A 19,127-nucleotide genomic window follows, 5' to 3' on the forward strand; every position below is an offset into this window, starting at 1 on the left:
TTCATCTTGGCCATTCTGATGGGTGTAAGGTGAAATCTCAGGGTTGTTTTGATTTGCATTTCCCTAATGGCTAATGACGTTGAGCATTTCTTTAAGTGTTTCTCTGCCATTCTATATTCCTCTACAGAGAATTCTCTGTTTAGCTCTGTTCCTCATTTTTTAATTGGATTACTTGGATTGTTGCTTTTCAGCTTCTTTAGTTCTTTATATATACTGGATATTAGCCCTCTGTCAGATAAAGGGTTGGTGAAGATCCTTTCCCAATCTGGAGGCAGTTGTTTTGTTTTGATGACGGTGTCCTTTGCTTTACAGAAGCTTTTCAGTTTCATGAGGTCCCATTTATTGATTGTTGCTCTTAAAGCCATAACAAGACTTCTAACACCAGAAAACAAACAGCAGTAGAAAGGAAAAAAACCACACTAGTAAACTTTGTTAACCCAGAAGTCTTTATTGTTTCTTGTTTTCCTGAGGCGTATTCCACAATGAGCACATGGAGATTATGAAGTCAGTGCTGTCCTTCCACATTTATGTGGGTCCCAAGTTTCAGACTCAGGTCTCCAAGCTTGAACAGCAAGCACCTTCACCCTCTGAGCCATCTCAGCAGCTCTGTTCTTGTGCTTTCTCATGGTAGATACTCTGAATTACAAGATAAAATAGTAAATGTTTAGCTATATAAAGTGCCTCTGTCTGGAATGTGATAGCATTCATTCTTGCAGGTAGCACAAGCTAGAGATTTGCTTTGTTTTACTAAAATACAGTTCCGGAAAAAGATGAAGGACTAGAAGAATTAGAAGAAACAAGATGTGATGCTTATGTATGGCACAGTGCCATCGGCACGGGGCATCAGAGCTGCTGGCAGACCCCCAGTACAGCATTCTTGTGTTCTCCCTTGCATTCTCCCAACCCCATGCTCTTTAGGACTCTCCAGCTCTCACTGTGCAGAACCAGCCTGTGAACACAAAGGTCTGATTACTATCTAGTCTATGAAACCGTGCCCTGAGAAATAGAGCAGACCCTGTCATGGAACCTGGCTGCCCACTTACCTGCCCAACTCTGTCCCCAGTGAGGGCCTCTGTCCAACTGCTCTGCAGGAGAGAAGCCCATAGAGGAGAAGGAATGGGAATCTTGGGAGGAGAAGCCTAGGCCCCTCTTCAAAGAGCCCACTATGTCCAAGCCATGGGAATCTTGCTGCTCTACTGGCCTCAGGTGTCTTTCCCCTCCCTTCCATCTCCCAGGAAGGAGGGCAGGGTGGCCACAAGTCAGGAACGGATAGTCTAGGGCACCGAAAAAAAATGAAACAAAGATGTTGGAAACAGCTTGAGCTCTGTGGAAATAGAGCAGGTTACAAGCTAGTCTACAGCCTTTTGAGTGTAGGAGAGAATGAGGCAAGCAGGGTGAGAGTGAGGGCAGTAGGCCTCTTGGGTTCCTGTTCCTGTCCGAATGGTCCTCTGCTTTCTCTGGACTTCTGGTGGGACTTGTTACCTGTTGCACAGCACCTATGAGTCCCTGCTACAAGGGCCGATGTCCTCACTGGTTAAGTCCTTTCTTACACCCTAAGTTGGCATTGCGATATTGGTTAGTGGGTTTTTTTTTTAATATTTTTGTCTATTTTATACATGTATTTCATGCGTCTTGATCATACCTAGCCCCCACAGTGCCTTCTTCCAACCCCACCACACCCCCTCCCACCTTCACCTTCATGTCCTTTAAACAGTATAACTAAGTCCACTTAGTGATGCCTGTACACGTGTGGGTGTGGTCATCCACTGGAGCGTGGGCACCCTGTCGGGCCACACTCCCAAGATAATGGACTCCTCCTCCCCACAGCTGTCAACTACCAGTAGCTCCGCAGCTAGATGTGGTAACCCCAGCTGTGGTGAGTCCATGAGTGTAACAAATGTGTCGTGTCCAGAAGACAGCATTTTACAGCACTGTTCCACATCTTAATTTTTTCCCATTTCCCTTCTGCACTGTTCCCCAACCCTGATGGCCAGAGAGTGGTGTTGGTGTTGATAAAGATGTTTCTTTTAGGGCTGAGCATTCAACCATCACTTATCCTCAGCTCTTTGACCAGCCATGACTCTCTGCATTAATCACTGCCCACTACAGAAAGACATTTTTCTGACCAAAGTTGAGAGCAGAACAATCTGTGGGTATAAACATACCTAATTAGAAGGCAGTTTGACAACACGAACATTTAGCAAAACAAAGTGGAAGGTTCCTCCTAGGGCTTAAGACCTCCCCAGCCTTGCACTTCTGACCAGGTTTACAGCATCAAGCATGAGTTTCCCCTGAGGAGCACTTTTAAATCCAGTCAGAAAATAGTTGCTTAGGGGCTGGTTAGAAGGGGAAACTTTGGTTATTCCCATAACAGCCATGCCATTATTATACCACAGGACATCATTTGCCTGTTGGGTCAGTATTGTAGCATTCAGGGTCCAGCACAGGGTCCAGGACCATAGTATCTTTTTTTTTTTTCCCCCAACAGCTTGCATATCACCTTCTGGCTCTGTAAAACAGGGTGGATTTTCCTGGTCATCTGCAGATTGTCTGGAATAGTTTTCCTTTTCTTTTAAAGATATCACAAAGGAAACAGTGTCTTCCAGATACAAGACTGATGCACATATGAACTCACAGAGACTGTGGAAGCATGCACAGAGCATGCACAGGCCCAAACAGACAGGCCAGACAGGGTCTTGGTACTGAACAGGGGAAAGTAGTCATGATGTCTCATCCCTAACCCAGAAGCTATCTCCACTTGTGACCAACTTGCAAAGGAAGAATTAGTTTTTTTTCCAATGGAGTCTCCCTGGATATACTAACCACATTTAAGGGCAGACCCCATTACCAGCAGCAGATGACCAACACAAAAGAAACTCAATGGTAGTTTTGTAAACTTTGGCCTCATATTGCTTTGTTTGGATTTTTTTATTTTTTATTTTTGTCTAATTTGTCTTTTGCTCAAATATTATGGTTTCCTGTTTTGTGTTTTTATGGGTTGTGTGTGTGTGTGTGTGTGTTTTCTCACTTTGTTTTTTAAATTCTGTTTATTTGTTTGCCTGCTTGCAGTTGTAGGGTGGGGAGCTGGAAAGGGTTGGAAGAGGGGAAACAGTAATCAGAGTATATTGTATGAAACAATCTTTTTTTTTCAGTTAAAAAAGAAAAAGCCACTGTGCGCGGTGGTATACTCCTGTAACCCCAGTACTTGGGGAAGCAGAGGTAGGTGTATCTTTGCAAGTTCAAGGACAGCCTAGTCTACAAAGCAAATCCAAGACTACACAGAGAAACCCTGTCTCAAAAAAAAAAAAAAAAAAAAAAAAGAAAAAGAAAAAAAAGCAAGCAAGCATGCAGAAAGCCATTTTCTAAAGGTGATTCAGATCTCTTCCTGCTGAGAGACAGACAGGGTCCTGTCAGAATGAGTCCTACTCCCCTCACTACTGCAAGCAGTGCGCCCCCACTGGGTGAGCAGGAAGAGAAAGGGCTGAAGGGGCGAAGCTGAGCAGACTGTGGCCTAACCAGACTCAAAACTTCCTGCTGTGAAAGGGCTCCACTCCCTCACTGAATTTCTAAAAAGTAGGTGAAGTTGCTAGCCATCTGCATTGCTGTTAAGATATGCACTTTCTCTGTAAATTAACATTTAAATTAATCGTAATTCCTATTAGAGGAAAGACAGAACTTTTCCTGGAATTTGACCAGAGGATACAGCAAATTTTCCATAAGAGGAATATGAAAAGATCTGGAGAATTTCTAAAAGAATGTTAAAAAAACTTTATAAAAAGTCATATTAGTCAAAGATATATAGGAATAATGTTTGTTTTAAAAATCTATGGAAAACAGTAGGTAGTCTCAAAAAAGCCCCATGCTGAGCTGTCAGACCAGTCAGCCTTCTGGGAAAGCTAGAATAACTACCTTGTAGATTGCTCCACACAGAAGGGGAAAGGCACAGCACTGGAAGGGCAGGTTTCAAGTTGCATGAGTAGAATGGAAGGAACAGCAACAAGAGGGAAACCCTTGTGGGTTGACAAGCCCAGCAACCCACAGATGTAAAAACTAAAGACCAGATTCCTGCCAGTAGAGAAGACTTCTTCTCAGCCTGGGCCAGTGGGCAGAGTTCTCCTGCCTCTCAGAAGCCTTGGCAGCACAGAACTCTCCACCAGGGCACCTGGCTTCCTCCCAGTGACTACATTCTGCCAACCCAGGGTTTGGACACCTTTCATACTTTCATTGCAAACCAGTGTAACAGCAAGCCATAAGAGTTTCACATAGCAGATGCGCATTCCTAACGATCAAGGGCTTTATTGGCTCTGCTACTTTCCAGGATTCTGGGCCTGTAGCACCCCTTGCAACCTGAATTCAGCTCTATGTACTCCTCTCTGCCAACCCTACACCCTCTGTTGGTACTCATTGATGCTGACAGCAGCCTATCTATAGCAGGATAGCAATAACCAGGCCACAGCATGACACACTGGACTTCCTGGCAGCCACCAGACACTGGAGTCAGGATAACTGAGAAAGTCTGACTGCTACCTTCCCTCTCTCTCTTCCTTCTCCCCTCTTCTCCCCATCTTTCTCCTCTTTTTCCCTTTTCCTCCTCTTCCTCCCCTTCTTTCTTCTCTCCATTCCTCCTCCCTCTGTTCTTTTGTTTCATGTGTGTTGTGTGTTTCATTTGTTTGGTAATTGGATGTGAGTAGAGCACACACATGGAAGGCAGAACAAGGTATGAAGTGGCTTCTTCTGATAGTCTACATTTTTTCTGTGAGACAAAGTCTGTCGCTGAACTGGAAGTTGGCCATTTAGGCTTGGCTAGCTAGCCAGGGAGCCGGCTCTCAGGGTTTATCTGCCTGTCTTCACCCTCCCATCTCAACCTAAATGCTGGGATTATAAGCACACAGCCACATGTGGCTTTTTAAGTAGATGCTGGGGATTCAAACTCAGGTCTTCATGCTTGTGGAGCAAGCCCCTTTACCCAGTGAGCCATCTCCCCCAACCATCAAGTTTATTTTATTTCATTATTTTATTTTAAACATGAGCCTGTCCCTTGTTCTACCTTAGACTTTGCCACAGCAGGTAACATGGGTAAGACTGGGGTAGCCAGTGAATTCTGCAATAACTACCTCCAACAGAAGGCACACTTTTGTTCTACTGGTATCTGGTTAGAGAATCCTGTGCTGTAAATGGTCCTCATTTCACTTTCAAATCTGCAATAAGGAGCACTTACCGTGCCTCAGGAGCAGGAGAGTTATTGATGTGTGTTGTCAAGGGTGGCAGTTGGGAGACCCGCACCTCTCTTTAAGGGAAGCTTCTATGTGTTCTTCTGCCGGATGTTTGTGTGTTTGTATCTCTCAATGGGAAAAATTCTTCACAAAGTGATTGCGATTGGCAAAGACTGTGGAAAAGTTGTTCAGCAAAGCAGCATGTGCTAGCCAGTGTATTATTACAGGCACCCCTCATCATGTGTGACCTGGAAGCGTCTGGGTGGAGTGTAACCACTGCAGAGTTAAGAGTGAGCTCATAATCTCTAAGGAGGGCAAGGTGCACAGCCGAGGCACTGTCCTGCTGTGGCCATAGGGTCCTCCTTGCAAACATAAGCATACCTCTTCCCTAAGACAAGCTCTCCGTCAGTTTTTCCTGCTTCTTCTGAATGCTGTTCTCACCCTCAAGTATCTGTCTAGTCCTGTTAGCACTTCTATTTCCACATGTTCCTGGCCAGCAAAGAACAGTTGAGTGCTGTTTGGTTGTAGTGTGCGGATGGTAGGTAGCCTTTGTGCTAGATTTTGCAATGCAAGAAACAATCACCATAGTGTCTTTGTAGCAGAAAGCATTTGGGGAGCATGGAGGGATAGCTGGTCTAGGCCCTTTTGGGCTGTTCAGCATTGCAGTGTCAGTAACCACTTTCTCCTTTTCTCCTCCCAGAATCATTGACCAGCGATTTGAGAAGGTTTCCTACTTTGTCTTTGGTGATTTCAACTTCCGCCTGGATTCCAAGTCTGTTGTAGAGGTAGGTGAGCATGGGTTTCCTATTCAGCTTGGGCATTGAGTTTCCTTGAGGCAAACAAATTAGTGGCAGAGAAATGCTATCTGTTTAGGCCACTTTCATGTCACCATTTTCATAGATTATAGAGAGGGGATGTCTGTACAGTTGTTCAGCCAGTCAGCCATTATTGGTTTTAGGAATAGGCATCCCTCTGTCCTGCAGTCTAATAGGAAATAGCCTCTGGAGACCACTGTGAACTGCCACTCTGATACCTGTAGAGCTGGAGATTGTTGGTCTCTGGGTGTTTCCCACTGGGAAACTTTCATCTCACTGTTTAACCCTCATCAAACACAAGGAAACTGGTTGTTCTACTTGATTTAATCAATCAAGGTTCGCTTAGTTTGGGGAACTCCAAAGCTATGCTGACTACTGTAAGAGCTCTAGGCTGAATAACAGAGTCCTGGAGTCCCTAGAGTGACTACAGCTGGCAAACTTTGGCCCCAAGACAAGTGATGTGGCCACTGAGGTTGGAATGAAACTGTGCGGTGAAAGTATCCTGCCAATGGGAGCAAGTCCTACAGTGTTGGCTTAAGGGGCAGATTTCTCTGTAGTGAGCTCCCGAGTCTGCACCAAATGACTGCTGGCACCCTGAGCTCTGGCTTTTTGCAACTATTATCTCCCGGTTCTTATGTGATTAGGATGCACCACCTTCCCTAGTGGCAACAAAAGTGGAGGTTGCAGAAAAGTGAGACACCTCCCACCTTTCACCTTTCATGCCCACCTGCCCTGGGACTTTTAAAGCATGTGGCAACAGTAGGTAATTCACATTCAGGGGCCACAGAAAGAACAGCATAAAGTCATGCAGTACCTCACATTACTGTCTTCTCATTAGTAGTCTCAGTTCCAAGTATTGTCACACATTAATCTTCCATCCTCAGTAGAAAATTATTTTTTAAAGACAGCTGAGCAGGTGTCTCCCTTTGGTTGATAGAAATGAGTGATGTGCCATTAAAATCCTTCTATGTTTAATTAAGCTAAGGGTACCTCATCAGGGCAGGCATACAGGTTACATTTTGAACTTTGTAGAGCAAAGGGTCTCTCTAGATGCCCAGTAGGTGCAGGGGGCTTCCCTGAATATTCAGTGGATGCAGCTGTCATCCCTGGATGTGCAGTGGGTAGTGGGAAGGGGGGATCCTGGGTGTTCAGTGTCTCCTGGTAGCCATGCATCTTTTTTCCTTTTAATCCTCTCATACATTACATTCTGACCACAGTTTCCCTCCCTCTACTCTTTTCAGCCTCTTCCCCCACCTTCCCTCTCCCCCAGATCCACTCCTCTGGTTCCCTTAAAAAAAAAAAAAATCAAGTCTCCCAGGGATGTCAACCAAACACAGCATAACAATAAGACTAAGCACAAACCCTTATATCAATGCTAGACAAGACAACTCAGTAGGAGGAAAAGGGTCTCAAGAGCAGACAAAAGAGTCAAAGACACTTCCCACCCATCAGCTCTCACTGTTAGGAGTCTCACAAAAGACACAACCAAAACCAAAACATATATGCAGAGGACCTATTCAGGCTCCCTGCCCCCAACTGTCCATTCAGCCTCTGAAGTAGCCCAGCCATTAAGGAGGAAGGAAAAGAACACCCATTCTGGAGCCTATACAATTTCCAAGACAGTTAGATTCCTTATGGAAATATGGAATCCTGCACTGTCCTGCTGGGCTTTTGGTGTCCATTCTCAGTCTCATGAACAAAAGTCTGAAATGAGTGGGAGGAAGATCTGCCTTTGGAGATCTCTGTCACTGTGTGCAAAGTTGTTGAGAGTATACCAAGAGGGTAGCAACTGGAGGCCAGAAAGACTTATTTCCCAGACCTGCACTTTCTTATGCTTGAGTTTCTGGGCTGATTTGCCAGCTTGCTGCCTGAGGCCAGCAGTCCTGCTGCAAATAATGTTTTCCCTAACTCTCCAGAGGCTCCACTTGGAGCAGAGAGGCTAGTGTGGGAGTAAAGGACTCTTAGAAGGCCAGTGCCAGTCGACCCAGAGCTGCCTGTGGTTAGGGAAAAGTCAGAGAAGTTTCTTCGCAGTAGGCTTTTTTTTTCTGGATGGAGCATGGGCCATAAGAAAAAGCCAGTCTGGACAGACTCAGAATGGATAGTGGGCACTCTCTGAATCGGTTCTTTAAGGTGTGTTTCGGTGGGAGGACAGTTTTGCTGTGTGGGTGAGAGCACATATGGCTATTCCATACAGTAGGCCTGTTTGCAAAGCCAGGAAGGAGCTCACCAGGGCCATTAGCTTTGCTGCCTGACCTTTGCCTCCTTATGGCACCTGGGCAGAGTTGGGCAGCTGCAGTTATCATGGAAATAAAGCATTCTGCATTTTGTGTCCCCCTTGAAAGCCAATAAGTGCCCAGGGGGTCATCAGTCTGCCCTAAACCACATAGCTTCCTATTAGCTTCTAGCCAGAACTGTGTTGGCTACTTTGCTGAGCAGGAGGCCAAGAGATAGTGGGGCTGGAACAGGCACCAAAGGGTGGTAGGTGGGAGACACCCTGTCTCCCTACTGCCTCTCCTTTGCTGTGGGTCAGAGCATGATGGGGACTGAAGAATGGACTGTGGGAACTCAGAGAAAGCACCAGGAGATCTTGCCTTGCTGCACAGGCCACGGGGGCTCTCAAGGTGTGGATGGGTTTTGTTTCTCATGGGTGCCGCTACCTCTGTGAGGAGTCAGGGCTCTCAGACTACATCAAAATCAGTGTTGCCTCCTGGTCTGTCAGAAGGCTGTTGGCCTTTATGGCGGTCTGCTGAATGTTAGGTGTATCCAAAGCACAGGCTGAGCTACACTGGCCTCATGGAGGGTGAGTTTATGTCATCTGCTGGCAGATTGATGGATCTGCAAAACCACCCAGGTGGCCTGTAGTCCTCTTGATTCTACAGGAGGCACACTTTAGAGAGGGGTTTTCCAAGGAAGAGGGGTGGCTGCTGAAAGAGGGCTTGCTCTAAGTTTGCTAAGTGATGCTCCTGCTTCACTGAAAGTCTCACCGATAGCCTGCTGCTGGCCCAGAGGACCTGGACATTCTCCCCATTTATGGCTGAGCAGATACTAATGCAACTACATTGCCTGTACCATCCCTTCCAGGATACATGGCCTAGAGCATCCAGGCAGCTAAGGAGCCAGATTAAAAGTTTCTTTTTACCCAGGCAGGGCTAGCCTGGGGCAGGTCCAGATGAAGCTTTGTCACCAATGTAAGGATCTTTGTATTTGAGGAAATGCCCTCCATGGACTTGCTATCATGTTGTACTTCGACTCAGCTTCCTTAGCCATGAATAAAATGTCTTTATCCATCTTGGAAACAGTACTGGGATGTCCACAATGCGGCGTCTCCAGCCAGAGACCCAGCTGTTCTTTGAAGTGCTCCACCTGTGGCACTGTCTCACTCACGACAGGGGGCAGCACTGTGATCTGTTATGCAGATTCCCACAGAAGGGACAGACAGTGTCTCCAGCTATGAGGAGAGGACCCAACCGTGTAGAGGAAGAGTCTCCAGCCATAAGCAAGGTAGCCACAGTGTCAGGTCTCTTGTAAATGCCTGCTGTATTTGTGCCCACTCACCCCCAGGTATTAGATGACATGGTAACAGGGCACTGCCTAAGATGGCTTCTCTGGGCCTTGCCTGAGAAGGGCCATGGCAGCTACTTGACATATGTTGTGGGGTGCTTTCCTTCTGTATACTCTTGGCCTGCATTTTCCCACAGGAAGTTACTAGCATGGTTGTGCTGTGGCCATAATCAGCATTTCTGGTGATTACGAACAGCACCCTCTACAGTTTTCTTCTCAAAGCCACTGCGATGGGACAGGATGACCTAGGTGGCTGTAACACCACCAAGGAAGACTCCTCCTCAGGGAGGAGGCACAACAGGGTGCTGAGATCATTGGCACTGGACACTTGCTGTTGTGGTGGGCCTCCTGATGACTGCAGCTCTTCCCGAAGTCACTCCTCCTGGTATATGGCCATTCCTGCTTTAGAAGCCTGGAGCCTTTGTCCCTACTATTAGTGTGACACTTGCAAAGGAGTTGGGGGCAGGGGGAATCAGTAGTTCTTAAACTGGATTATTTGCTCGGTAAATTAATGAATATATCTTAGATCTCCTCAAGGGGTTTTGAACCTTTTAAAACCCTATGGGTAGCTGCTGTTCATTCAGCCAATAAAGCTTACTTTGACATTTTGAATATGCTTTATTATGTAAGTAAAGCAAACACTTTTTTAGTATAGGTGTTTTTAAGCCCTTTAAGTGACACAAAGGTTGTAGCTCTGAGATTAAACACCATGCATTCTTGTGATTTTACCGCTACTAGCTCTGTATAAAATTCCATGGCACATGATCCCCCTACCCACCTTGAGAGGCCCATCACACTGCCTGCCCCAGGCCCATTCTTCTGTCTACTGTCTCACTCAACCACATGGACTCTTTTGCCAAGAAAGAAGTAAGCCTCAACCCCACCTAGGACCACAGGAATAAGCCAGACCATGCTCCATGCTTACCTATAATGGCTTCTGTGGGCCTTTAACTGAAACCTAGTTCACAGACACGGCCACTTGGAGTGCCAGGTCTTTCCTTACTGCGTATTCTTCCCGGAAGGGCCTCAGGTGCCTCGGTGTACATACCTGCAGACCATTTGTAGCCCAAGTGCCCTTAGGAATTTCTGTACCCTCATTTCTGACAGGTCACCCCCAAGTGGCTTTTATGTTTCTGAAAGGCAGAGTAAAAACTGAGAGGAGTGAAAAATCAGAATAGTCCCAGACAGACACAGTCATAAGAACAAAGATGTGCTGTTCACAACACAGGGTGCCTGCAGAAGGATGTCTTCTTGGAAAACAGTCCTGGGGCTGTGGGTAGCTGGCGTCTGAGATACCCAGCACACAGGTATGTCATCTACAGGTGGTTTCCCTCCTAAAAAGAATGCAGAGCTTGGTTTTCAGTGTCTGGCACAGCCTAGGCTTTTTGTTTTGTTTTCTTGGTACCCTGGGTCCCCACCGAGAACAGCCCCCCTTCAGTTCTCCTGTCATCCTGGACAGGGGAGGAGATCCCACTCTTTCAGGAACTAGGGCCCATTTGATAGCCCTGCCCCTTGGGGTCTCATGCCATCACACTGGCTGGCAAGATTCATCAGAGGTTAATTAAACCCATCTCCAAAACAATGAAAGGCCAATGAGCTAAGCCCAATCTCAGTAAATTAAACACATTAAATGAAGCCATTGTTCATCCTGCAGGGAGGGTGGGCTCTGGCTCTGGGGTGCCTCCAGGAAGGGACCAGCCTCTAGGCTCTGGAAGCTCTTGGAGCACACAGTAGAGACCTGCTTGTCACTTGCAGTGAGGGAGGAATGTGGGGATGGGATGGGAGGCTTGTGAAAGAGGCTCTGTGTGCAGTGCTGTGAGGCACTGCCCCCAGGAAGAGCAGCTTCTTATGTTTCAAATGCAAATTAATGCAAACATGCTTGCAGAGCAGAACTGAAAAGATGATACTGTGATCAAATTTGGCACCGCTTAAGCCATAATTAAAACATACACAAATTAAACACGATTATCCTGCCATGTAACAGGACCACGCGCCATTACTCTAATTAATAATGCAGCCTCCAGCACAGTCCTGCTGCTGGGATTGCTTGGAGGGTATGTTTTATGTCTTGCACAGTGGCAACTGGCAGCTGGAGTGTTCAGCTGGCCATGGTGACGCAGAGTGACAGCGGTGCCAGTCGTGCCTGTCTCTGCATGGTCTGGGCTCACCACACCTGCTGTCCATCACCTCCCATCAGTGGTGATGATAGATGCATTTTTGGAAGCCGATCATCTTCAAAATCCTGTTGCCAGTTGCTGACAGCTACATGCTCATGTACCAGCTGTGCCTGCTTTAGAGCAGGGCCCAATGAAGGCACCACTGCAGATGCCTTCCAGAGGGGCTCCTGGGACACAGTAGAGAGTGACACTGAGGTGTTGTCAATGTTGGCTATGTCAGTTTGGGAAAACACTTCAAAGAATCCCTGGTGTCCACAGTGCGATGAAGACCATTGCAACAGCAAGACCATTGCAACAGCAAACCAGGTTGGCCGCCTGGTATCCAAACACTACTGGTATCCAGGGGTTCCTGTAAGTCAGCCAGGGAGGTAATGACTCTACAGGACTCCTGAGAGTCCAAGACTCTCTTGCCTTAGCCAGTGGACTATTTTTGGGCGAGGTCCAGCTGAAGTGCTGGCTGCCTATGGTCATTGGGTCCTTGTTAGAACACTCTGCTATGCCCCTGTGTGCATTGCCCACAAGTGCTATGGGCATGTTCCAGACCATAGCAAGAGAGCCCACATATCCACCAGCATATCCCCAGGGGCTCGGAGAACAGGGGTGGCTTGTGACAATGGTGTCTACTCTGCTGTGTGTATGCAGCTATTTGATTTGGCCAGAATTAAGTCCTGTTCCTCAGCCTTTCAGTGGTTGCCCTTGATCTTACCCTGGCAAGCCTTGTCAGCCCGTTGTAATATGGAGCTTCGCCTGTATTATAGAAGGTGAGCAAGGGGCATTAAAGCCTAGGCTTCGTGTGAAGTGGGCACTGCTGTGTCAGAGCCTGGTAGCGTTCCCATGGGCCCTTCAGGGCCTGCTTCACCTGGATAGCAGCCCTTAGAATTGCATCCTAAGTCAAGAGTGCAGGCAGATCTGCCCATAGCTCTCACCAGTTCCAGTAACGCTTTGTATACCCAGCTTAGTCCCCTGCAGTGAGTCATGGTAGCAGCTCTTCTTCCTCTCTAGCCAGGGCTCCCTCAAGTCCAAGTGGGCATTTTATTCCTCCATCATTCAGGTACCAAGAATCGTGGGGCCTCAGAGAGGGTGTACACAAAGTACCACCCAGCTTCAAAGCTTTAAAAAAAAATAATGGCAGCAACAGAATTCATAATTAAAATCATTAGATGTATTTTTAATGACTTCAGAAGAACTCTGGTTGGACCATTTCTGAATAGGGTTGGCAACAGCAGCTATATTGTAGTAGATTATAACAACAGTTTGGATTTTATATTCAGAGTATTTACTTCTGTGAAGATCAATTTGCATACCTTAATTAGCCAGTGTTTTCCCTGTTTTTCTAACCCAAGACCTTCTTAGAGGAGCTAGATCTTTGGACTCACTGATCAAAGTACGCTCATGGCCTGTCCCAGCTCTAAGAGCCTTTAGGGCCTCTGTGCTCTACTTTCTCTCCATCCTTCCCAGCCTTGAAGGAGTCATGCTGCAGGTATAGCTGAGACAGCTCATGATCCACAGGTCAACAGTCCTGTAAGACACTTCTGGGCCCTGGATATGGGTTCCTGCTACTCCTGAGCCTCAGCTTGTGTTCATACTCCTGGAAAAGTAGGTTCTGTCCTACCTGGGTGGAGTGAACAAGTCACTGAGGCTTATTGGTACCACATCCACCTTTGTCCAGCTGCTTCAAGGCAAGCCATCTTGGGAGAAGAGGTTGACAGGGTCTTTATGATACTCGGTTTTAGATGAACAGTTGATGGTGTCTAGCAAGGAGAAAGAGAGAGAAGGGGGCCTCTGTGGATGCTGATAGTTCCCCAAATAGCATCCATTGCTGATGTACTTGTGTGCCCTGAACTTTGCACAAAGGCCCTTGTGCCCAGCCCCATGACCTACAGTGATATCAGGCCAGCAGGTATTTCTCCTGCCATCATTCATAGCTTCATCTGATCTCCAGAATGGTAAGGCTCTTCAGTGGAACTTAATTTCTTTGGAAAGTCAGAGGAGGTGAACTGGGGTGATGGATGGGGCCTGCCTGCTTTGCTCTCAGGCCTCCTGTGTGAGGTAGAACCCCATTCCAAAAAAGCTCAGGAAATCATGTAAAATCCTGTGCCTGGTGTTGCTTAGTCAGCCTGGAACTGCTGGCCTCATTGAGGGTGGACTGGACAGCCACCCACAGCCCTGCAGCCACCAGTCTACTCCCTGTTCTAGGTTAGACTGTCTACTGCTTTGCCTCCCTACCCAGTGGAGTACAGTTGAGCTATCTGAGATGCTCTGGGACACTCAAGTTTGGGATCAGTGAGGATTTTTTAGGTGCTGGGCATAAAAGTAATGTGCCTTACTGGGCACCTGAGAGGCCACAGATGTGTCTGTGTGGGCCTGAACTGCCATAATCAGAGCAATAGCCATAATGCTGGTATGTACATCTGTGGTTCTACAGCCTGTCCACATATAACTTTTTTATGGGGCAAGGCACCCACTGACTCCCACCTCAACTTCAAGGGAAATGGGGGTGTGCAAGGACTGTGCATCCAGAAGCAGCTGTGTGTGTGTGTGTGTCTGTGTATGAATGTCCAAGCTACGAAAAGTTGGCAGGGTGAATTCAGTACTATTTATATATGCCATTTAGTCACCACACAACCACACAATTAGATCTAGTGTGGTATTATCTTTGCCGGCTCTGTGATGGCTTTTTACTTCTATAAGGATGGCAATGTCTTCTTCATGTGGTGTCCTTTATGTGTGCTAACTTCTGACTGAGGTGCAGTTCATGTCAGAGAAATTTTCAGGATACTGTTTTCAAGTGATGAATTCAAGTTTTAACATCACCTGTTTCCAAGTCATTTGAGTGACTTGCCAATCACCCTTATTTTCTAGAAACTACATGATAAGATTTAAAATAATGTCCATAGGCATCAGTTATCAAGGAACAGTTAGACAGCGCTTGTTTATGCTTTAAATTTTGAGTGGCTATCCTGGGACTGTGATAGACCATGAGGATTCTCACAATTTAATGTTTTAGTCCTTGGTACCTGTTTCACAGTTACCTGCACCTAAGCCTTGAACTTCATCCACTATTTTATGGGTGAGGCAGGTGTGTTCTGGATCTGGGATGGCTGGTTTGTGGAGTCACATTGTCTAAGCACCCTGCATTTGCAGCAGCAATAGGGGACATTTTCAATTAGTATTTCCAAGGAAATATTCCAAGGAAAAACATTCTGTTAATTTAACAGCATCCTATGTAGTAGAACCCAAATTTGTATTAATGTTCAGTATTCCAAAAGAACTATATCTAACCTCCATAATGGTTATTCTGTGGGTCACTTCTGCATTTTAGAGACATCAAAATCTGAGTTTAGTGGTAAGGATTATCCTTTGACATGTTTCAAGGGACATCAGTGTGAAACCATCCGCATGTCTAGGAATGCTTACTGGGAGTCCTTCCCTCCTTTAGTAGAGCCTCAGGCTGGCTGCTGTCAGCCCCTTTCTGTCCTACCGTCATCTCTGCCACGTGAAAGTTGTTCAAAGTTGTCCGTAGAGTTTTACTTCTGTACATTTTCCTGGCTAGAATTTAAGTAAAAGCCTTGGGCATGAAGAAGAAAGCAGGATGGATGTCTTCTGCCCTGTCTATGACCACCATTCCAGTGAGGAGCCTGTCATAGGCTCACACTCTTGTCAAGGTGCTAGCTATACAGACAGGCTGGGCCTCCTTGGCACAAGCAGTTTCTTGCCACACATCAGCTGCTACCTATCTGGCTGCCTAGACCAGCGTAGGTTTGCCACATGGGCTTCAGTTGTTTAAGCCAGAAAGAAGTTTACTTGTTCAGGAGAGCCTGAAGCCCATCATACCCAGAAGTGACCCACAATGAAAGCACAGCCTTTATTGTTGGTGACCTGTGCCCTGCTGGCTTTGTCACCTGACCCTGCTGCCCCCTGCGCAGAGGCTGTGTTCAGAGACATTGACAGTCACCTGCAGGGCTGTCAGGGGCTAGGGAGGCTGGTGATCTCAGCACAGCTCGGGTTTCATGGGGAAGCTTGTTCCCAGGTCAGCTGCAGGGAGCACCTGCACACGCCCACCTGTGTGTGTCCCAGAGCTGTGAGTGGCACTGACTGATTAGAGTGCAGATGAGATGGGATACTGATTATGGATGCTGAGGGGGGTCTTATGAGTGGTGACATGTGTGGACAGGCAGTGGAGCCCCACAGTTCCCTATGTCTTCCAGCCCTGCTCTAGGCCACCACCATACAGAGTCCTTTACCCAGAAGCTTAAACATTGCTCGGAGTTTCTGCCCCATTTGCAGTATAAAGGGAGGGCAGCACAGCCATTCCAGCTTCACTGCCAGCCTTGCCCTTCTTGGTCTGAAATGCTGCCCCTCAGCAGCTGCCTCAAACCAGAGTTTCTGCAGTTTCCCTGTCATTAGTCACCACTAGTTGTAGGAAGTCTTGGAGACTGTGGCTCAAATGTCTGTAAACTGTAGTGCTGTGAAGCAAAATTCAGCTAGGAAAGAGAGAACAGACTGGTGTGGGACACACAGCCCAGCTGGACGTGAGAGCAGTATAGCTCATCACTGAAATTTCTAACGGTGGTCGGGCCCTGACAGGATCCGATAGCTGCCCGGACTGACCTTCCTCCTCGCTGCTGAAGACATTGTTTTAAGGCTCATTTCTTTTTAAAGCATTGGCTTTCAGACATTCCTCGGAACATCTGTGTGTGGCTGAAATTTGGCCAGCCACAGCCACCCCTCGCCCCTCTGTCCCCAGGCCATTGTTCCTGATTTCACGCTATCAGAGAGCCTGCATGTTTTCTTGCATGAAGTTGTCAGAGGAATAAAGGCTCAGGAACAGGGTCATGTTTAGAGGACGGGCATGAAAAATTGGTAAGATGTATCTCTAAGCCCACCCACCAGCTGTTGCCCGCAGCAAGCAAAGAGTGGCCTACGTGAGGAGTGAGCACCCCACACTCTACCTAGAAGGAGTCCAGCCGGACCCCCACCCCTTCCTCCCAGCAACCCCACTTTCCTTCCTCCCCTCATCATCCATAGGCACATGCAATGCCTATGAGTGTCAGGCAGTCCGTGTGCCTCTGAGTCAAGCACTATTTTCAAGAGCAGGAGGCCACTAGCTGATTTACGTGCACAGACAGACTTCTGCCGTTTACTATGCAGAACCAGTCATCCCACTGTCTGACATTTTCACCCATAGAGAAGCCTCTGGAACTTGGTGTGACCATCTCAGAGTACCTTGGATAAGGCTTGTGGGGAGCTAGCCTGAGGCTGCCAACACATGGATGTCCCCACCACCGTGGGAAGCAGAGCTGCCTGATTTTTAGTAGCACAGACTGAGGAGATAAAGTGGAAGTGCCAAGCAAGGTCTCACTTAGAAGTTGTAAGTCTTGGTCACCTGGTGTCCAGCTGGCTACATAGATTTCACAGAGGTAAAATTTGCAGCTTCCCTGCTTGCCTTCCATCCAAGGTGCTAATGGGGCTAGGTCCTGAACCCCTGGCAGGCTTGGGATGCTGCCTCAGGAGAGTACCACAGGGGTCCTGTGAGGTAAGAGACCAGAGGATGTCACAGCTTCAAAGTATAGGCTTGCTTTACGTTTCCGTTTTAAGGTGGTTTTACCTCTGAGGAGTTGCTTGTTTCCTGTGTGGCCTTCAAGCCTAAGAAGAGTGGTATCTTTCCACCCTTGGCTTGACTGCTTTGCTGATTTGGCAGAGCAACTGATATCTACAGCAAGGGAGCCTTTGGGTTCTGTTTGCTCATTGGAGTAAGCACTGAAGCACCTGATCTCCTGGATACTACAAATGGAGTTAAAGGCATAGTTAGTTCCCTTCATGTTCCTCTTGGGCTCCGAGGGATGTCTAATTTCCTTGGGGTAGTTTAACTCTTATTTTGCCCAAAATGGCTCCCCTTGCTGCTCATATTCTGGTAGGGGGTGGTACTGCTTTGTGATTAACTTTTGACCCTCCTACCCTATAAGCCCCTTGGAGGAAAGGAGAAAAAAAAAAAAAAAAAAAAAAAGCAAGGCCAGGAGGCTCTGGGTTTTTAAACAGCCTGGAGACATCTGGCCTCTGGTTTTCATCTCCTGACTAAAGTCAGGATTAAACCTTGCCCCCACAGCTTTGTGCAGTTACTGGTGAGTGACAGGCTACCTTAGACAATGGAGGCATCAACCCCTCCTAGAGCACAGTCCTGGGCTGGACAATGGAGTGCCTGGTGGCTTTGCAAGGTCCAGAGCTGTCCACCAATCTGCCCATGTCTCCCCTGGGACAAATTCTGAGAGATGCCGTGCCCTAGCCAGAGGCCAGGCAAGCAGGCCTGGTGAGTTCATGCTAGCTGTGCTTCCCTCTCAGGTGTTCAGGGGAGCTGCAAGTGCTAATGCTGACCGGCTTAAGCCCTAGCTGAGGACTGGGGCCTCTATCCTCTCAAAGAGTTTCTCACCTGCCCTGGCAGGGTCCTTCCTGAGATGCCTTCACTGCTGCAGAAATGCCAGGGGAACCCTGTATGTCACCAAGGGATAGACACCCATCCTGAGTCATTCATCCATCTATCTACCAGCAGATACCCTGGTCTGAGTAACGAACCAAGATAATACAGCCATTATGGAGTATGGTGGTGTACGCCTTTAATCCCAGAACTCTGGAGGCAGAGGCAGGTGGATCTCTGTGAGTTTGAGACCAGCCTGGTCTACAGAGTGAGTTCCAGGACAGCCAGGGCTATGTAGAGAGACCCTGTCTCATAACAAACAAACAAAAACCTTTAATGGTCAGTATGCACAGGACCTGCACAGTTTCAAACCAGATAGGGTCCCAGCATTGAGAGGGGGAAGTGGACACAAGCTCCCATCTTAACCAAGAAACTATCTCCAATTGGCAACTACTTGCAAAGGAAAAACTGGTTCTCTCCAATGGAGTCTCACTGAGTATATAAACCACACTTAAGGGTAGGCCCCATGCCTAGCAGCAGTACATGGCCAACACAAAATAAACCCAATGGTGTTTCTGTAGATTTTTTTTTTAGTCTCATATTGCTTTGTTTGATTATTTTATCTTATTGGTCTTCTGTTTGTATATTATGGTTTCTAATTTTGTGTTCTAATGGGGTTTGTTTTTGCATGTGTGTTTCTGTTTGTTAATTCTTTTTTGTTGTTTTTTATTCTGATTTGTTGGCTTTTTTAAATTTTCCTGTTTGCTTTCTAAAGAGAGAGGGAAAGATGGCATAGGGTTAGGTAGGTAGGAGGCAGAAAGGATCTGAGAGGAAATGGAGGGGAAACCATGATCAGAATATATTATATGAATTTTCAACAACAACAACAACAACAAAATAATAATAATAATAATAATAATAATAATAATAATAATAATAATAATAATAA

The 19,127-nt window shown here is 46.9% G+C and overlaps 1 protein-coding gene across 2 annotated transcripts in view; it reads left to right on the top strand.

Annotated features, from left to right (window-relative positions):
- Window positions 1–19,127, top strand: part of Inpp5a (inositol polyphosphate-5-phosphatase A) — a 184,442-nt gene that overhangs the window by 137,371 nt on the left and 27,944 nt on the right. For both annotated transcript variants that reach the window (XM_055608822.1, XM_055608823.1), the window contains exon 9: window positions 5,914–5,998. In XM_055608822.1, coding sequence (XP_055464797.1) covers window positions 5,914–5,998 — 85 coding nt within the window. The remainder of the gene's footprint in view (window positions 1–5,913; window positions 5,999–19,127) is intronic.

The sequence above is a fragment of the Psammomys obesus genome, unplaced genomic scaffold, assembly GCF_907164565.1.
Source record: "Psammomys obesus unplaced genomic scaffold, mPsaObe1.curated_primary_1811, whole genome shotgun sequence".
Classification (NCBI taxonomy): domain Eukaryota; kingdom Metazoa; phylum Chordata; class Mammalia; order Rodentia; family Muridae; genus Psammomys; species Psammomys obesus.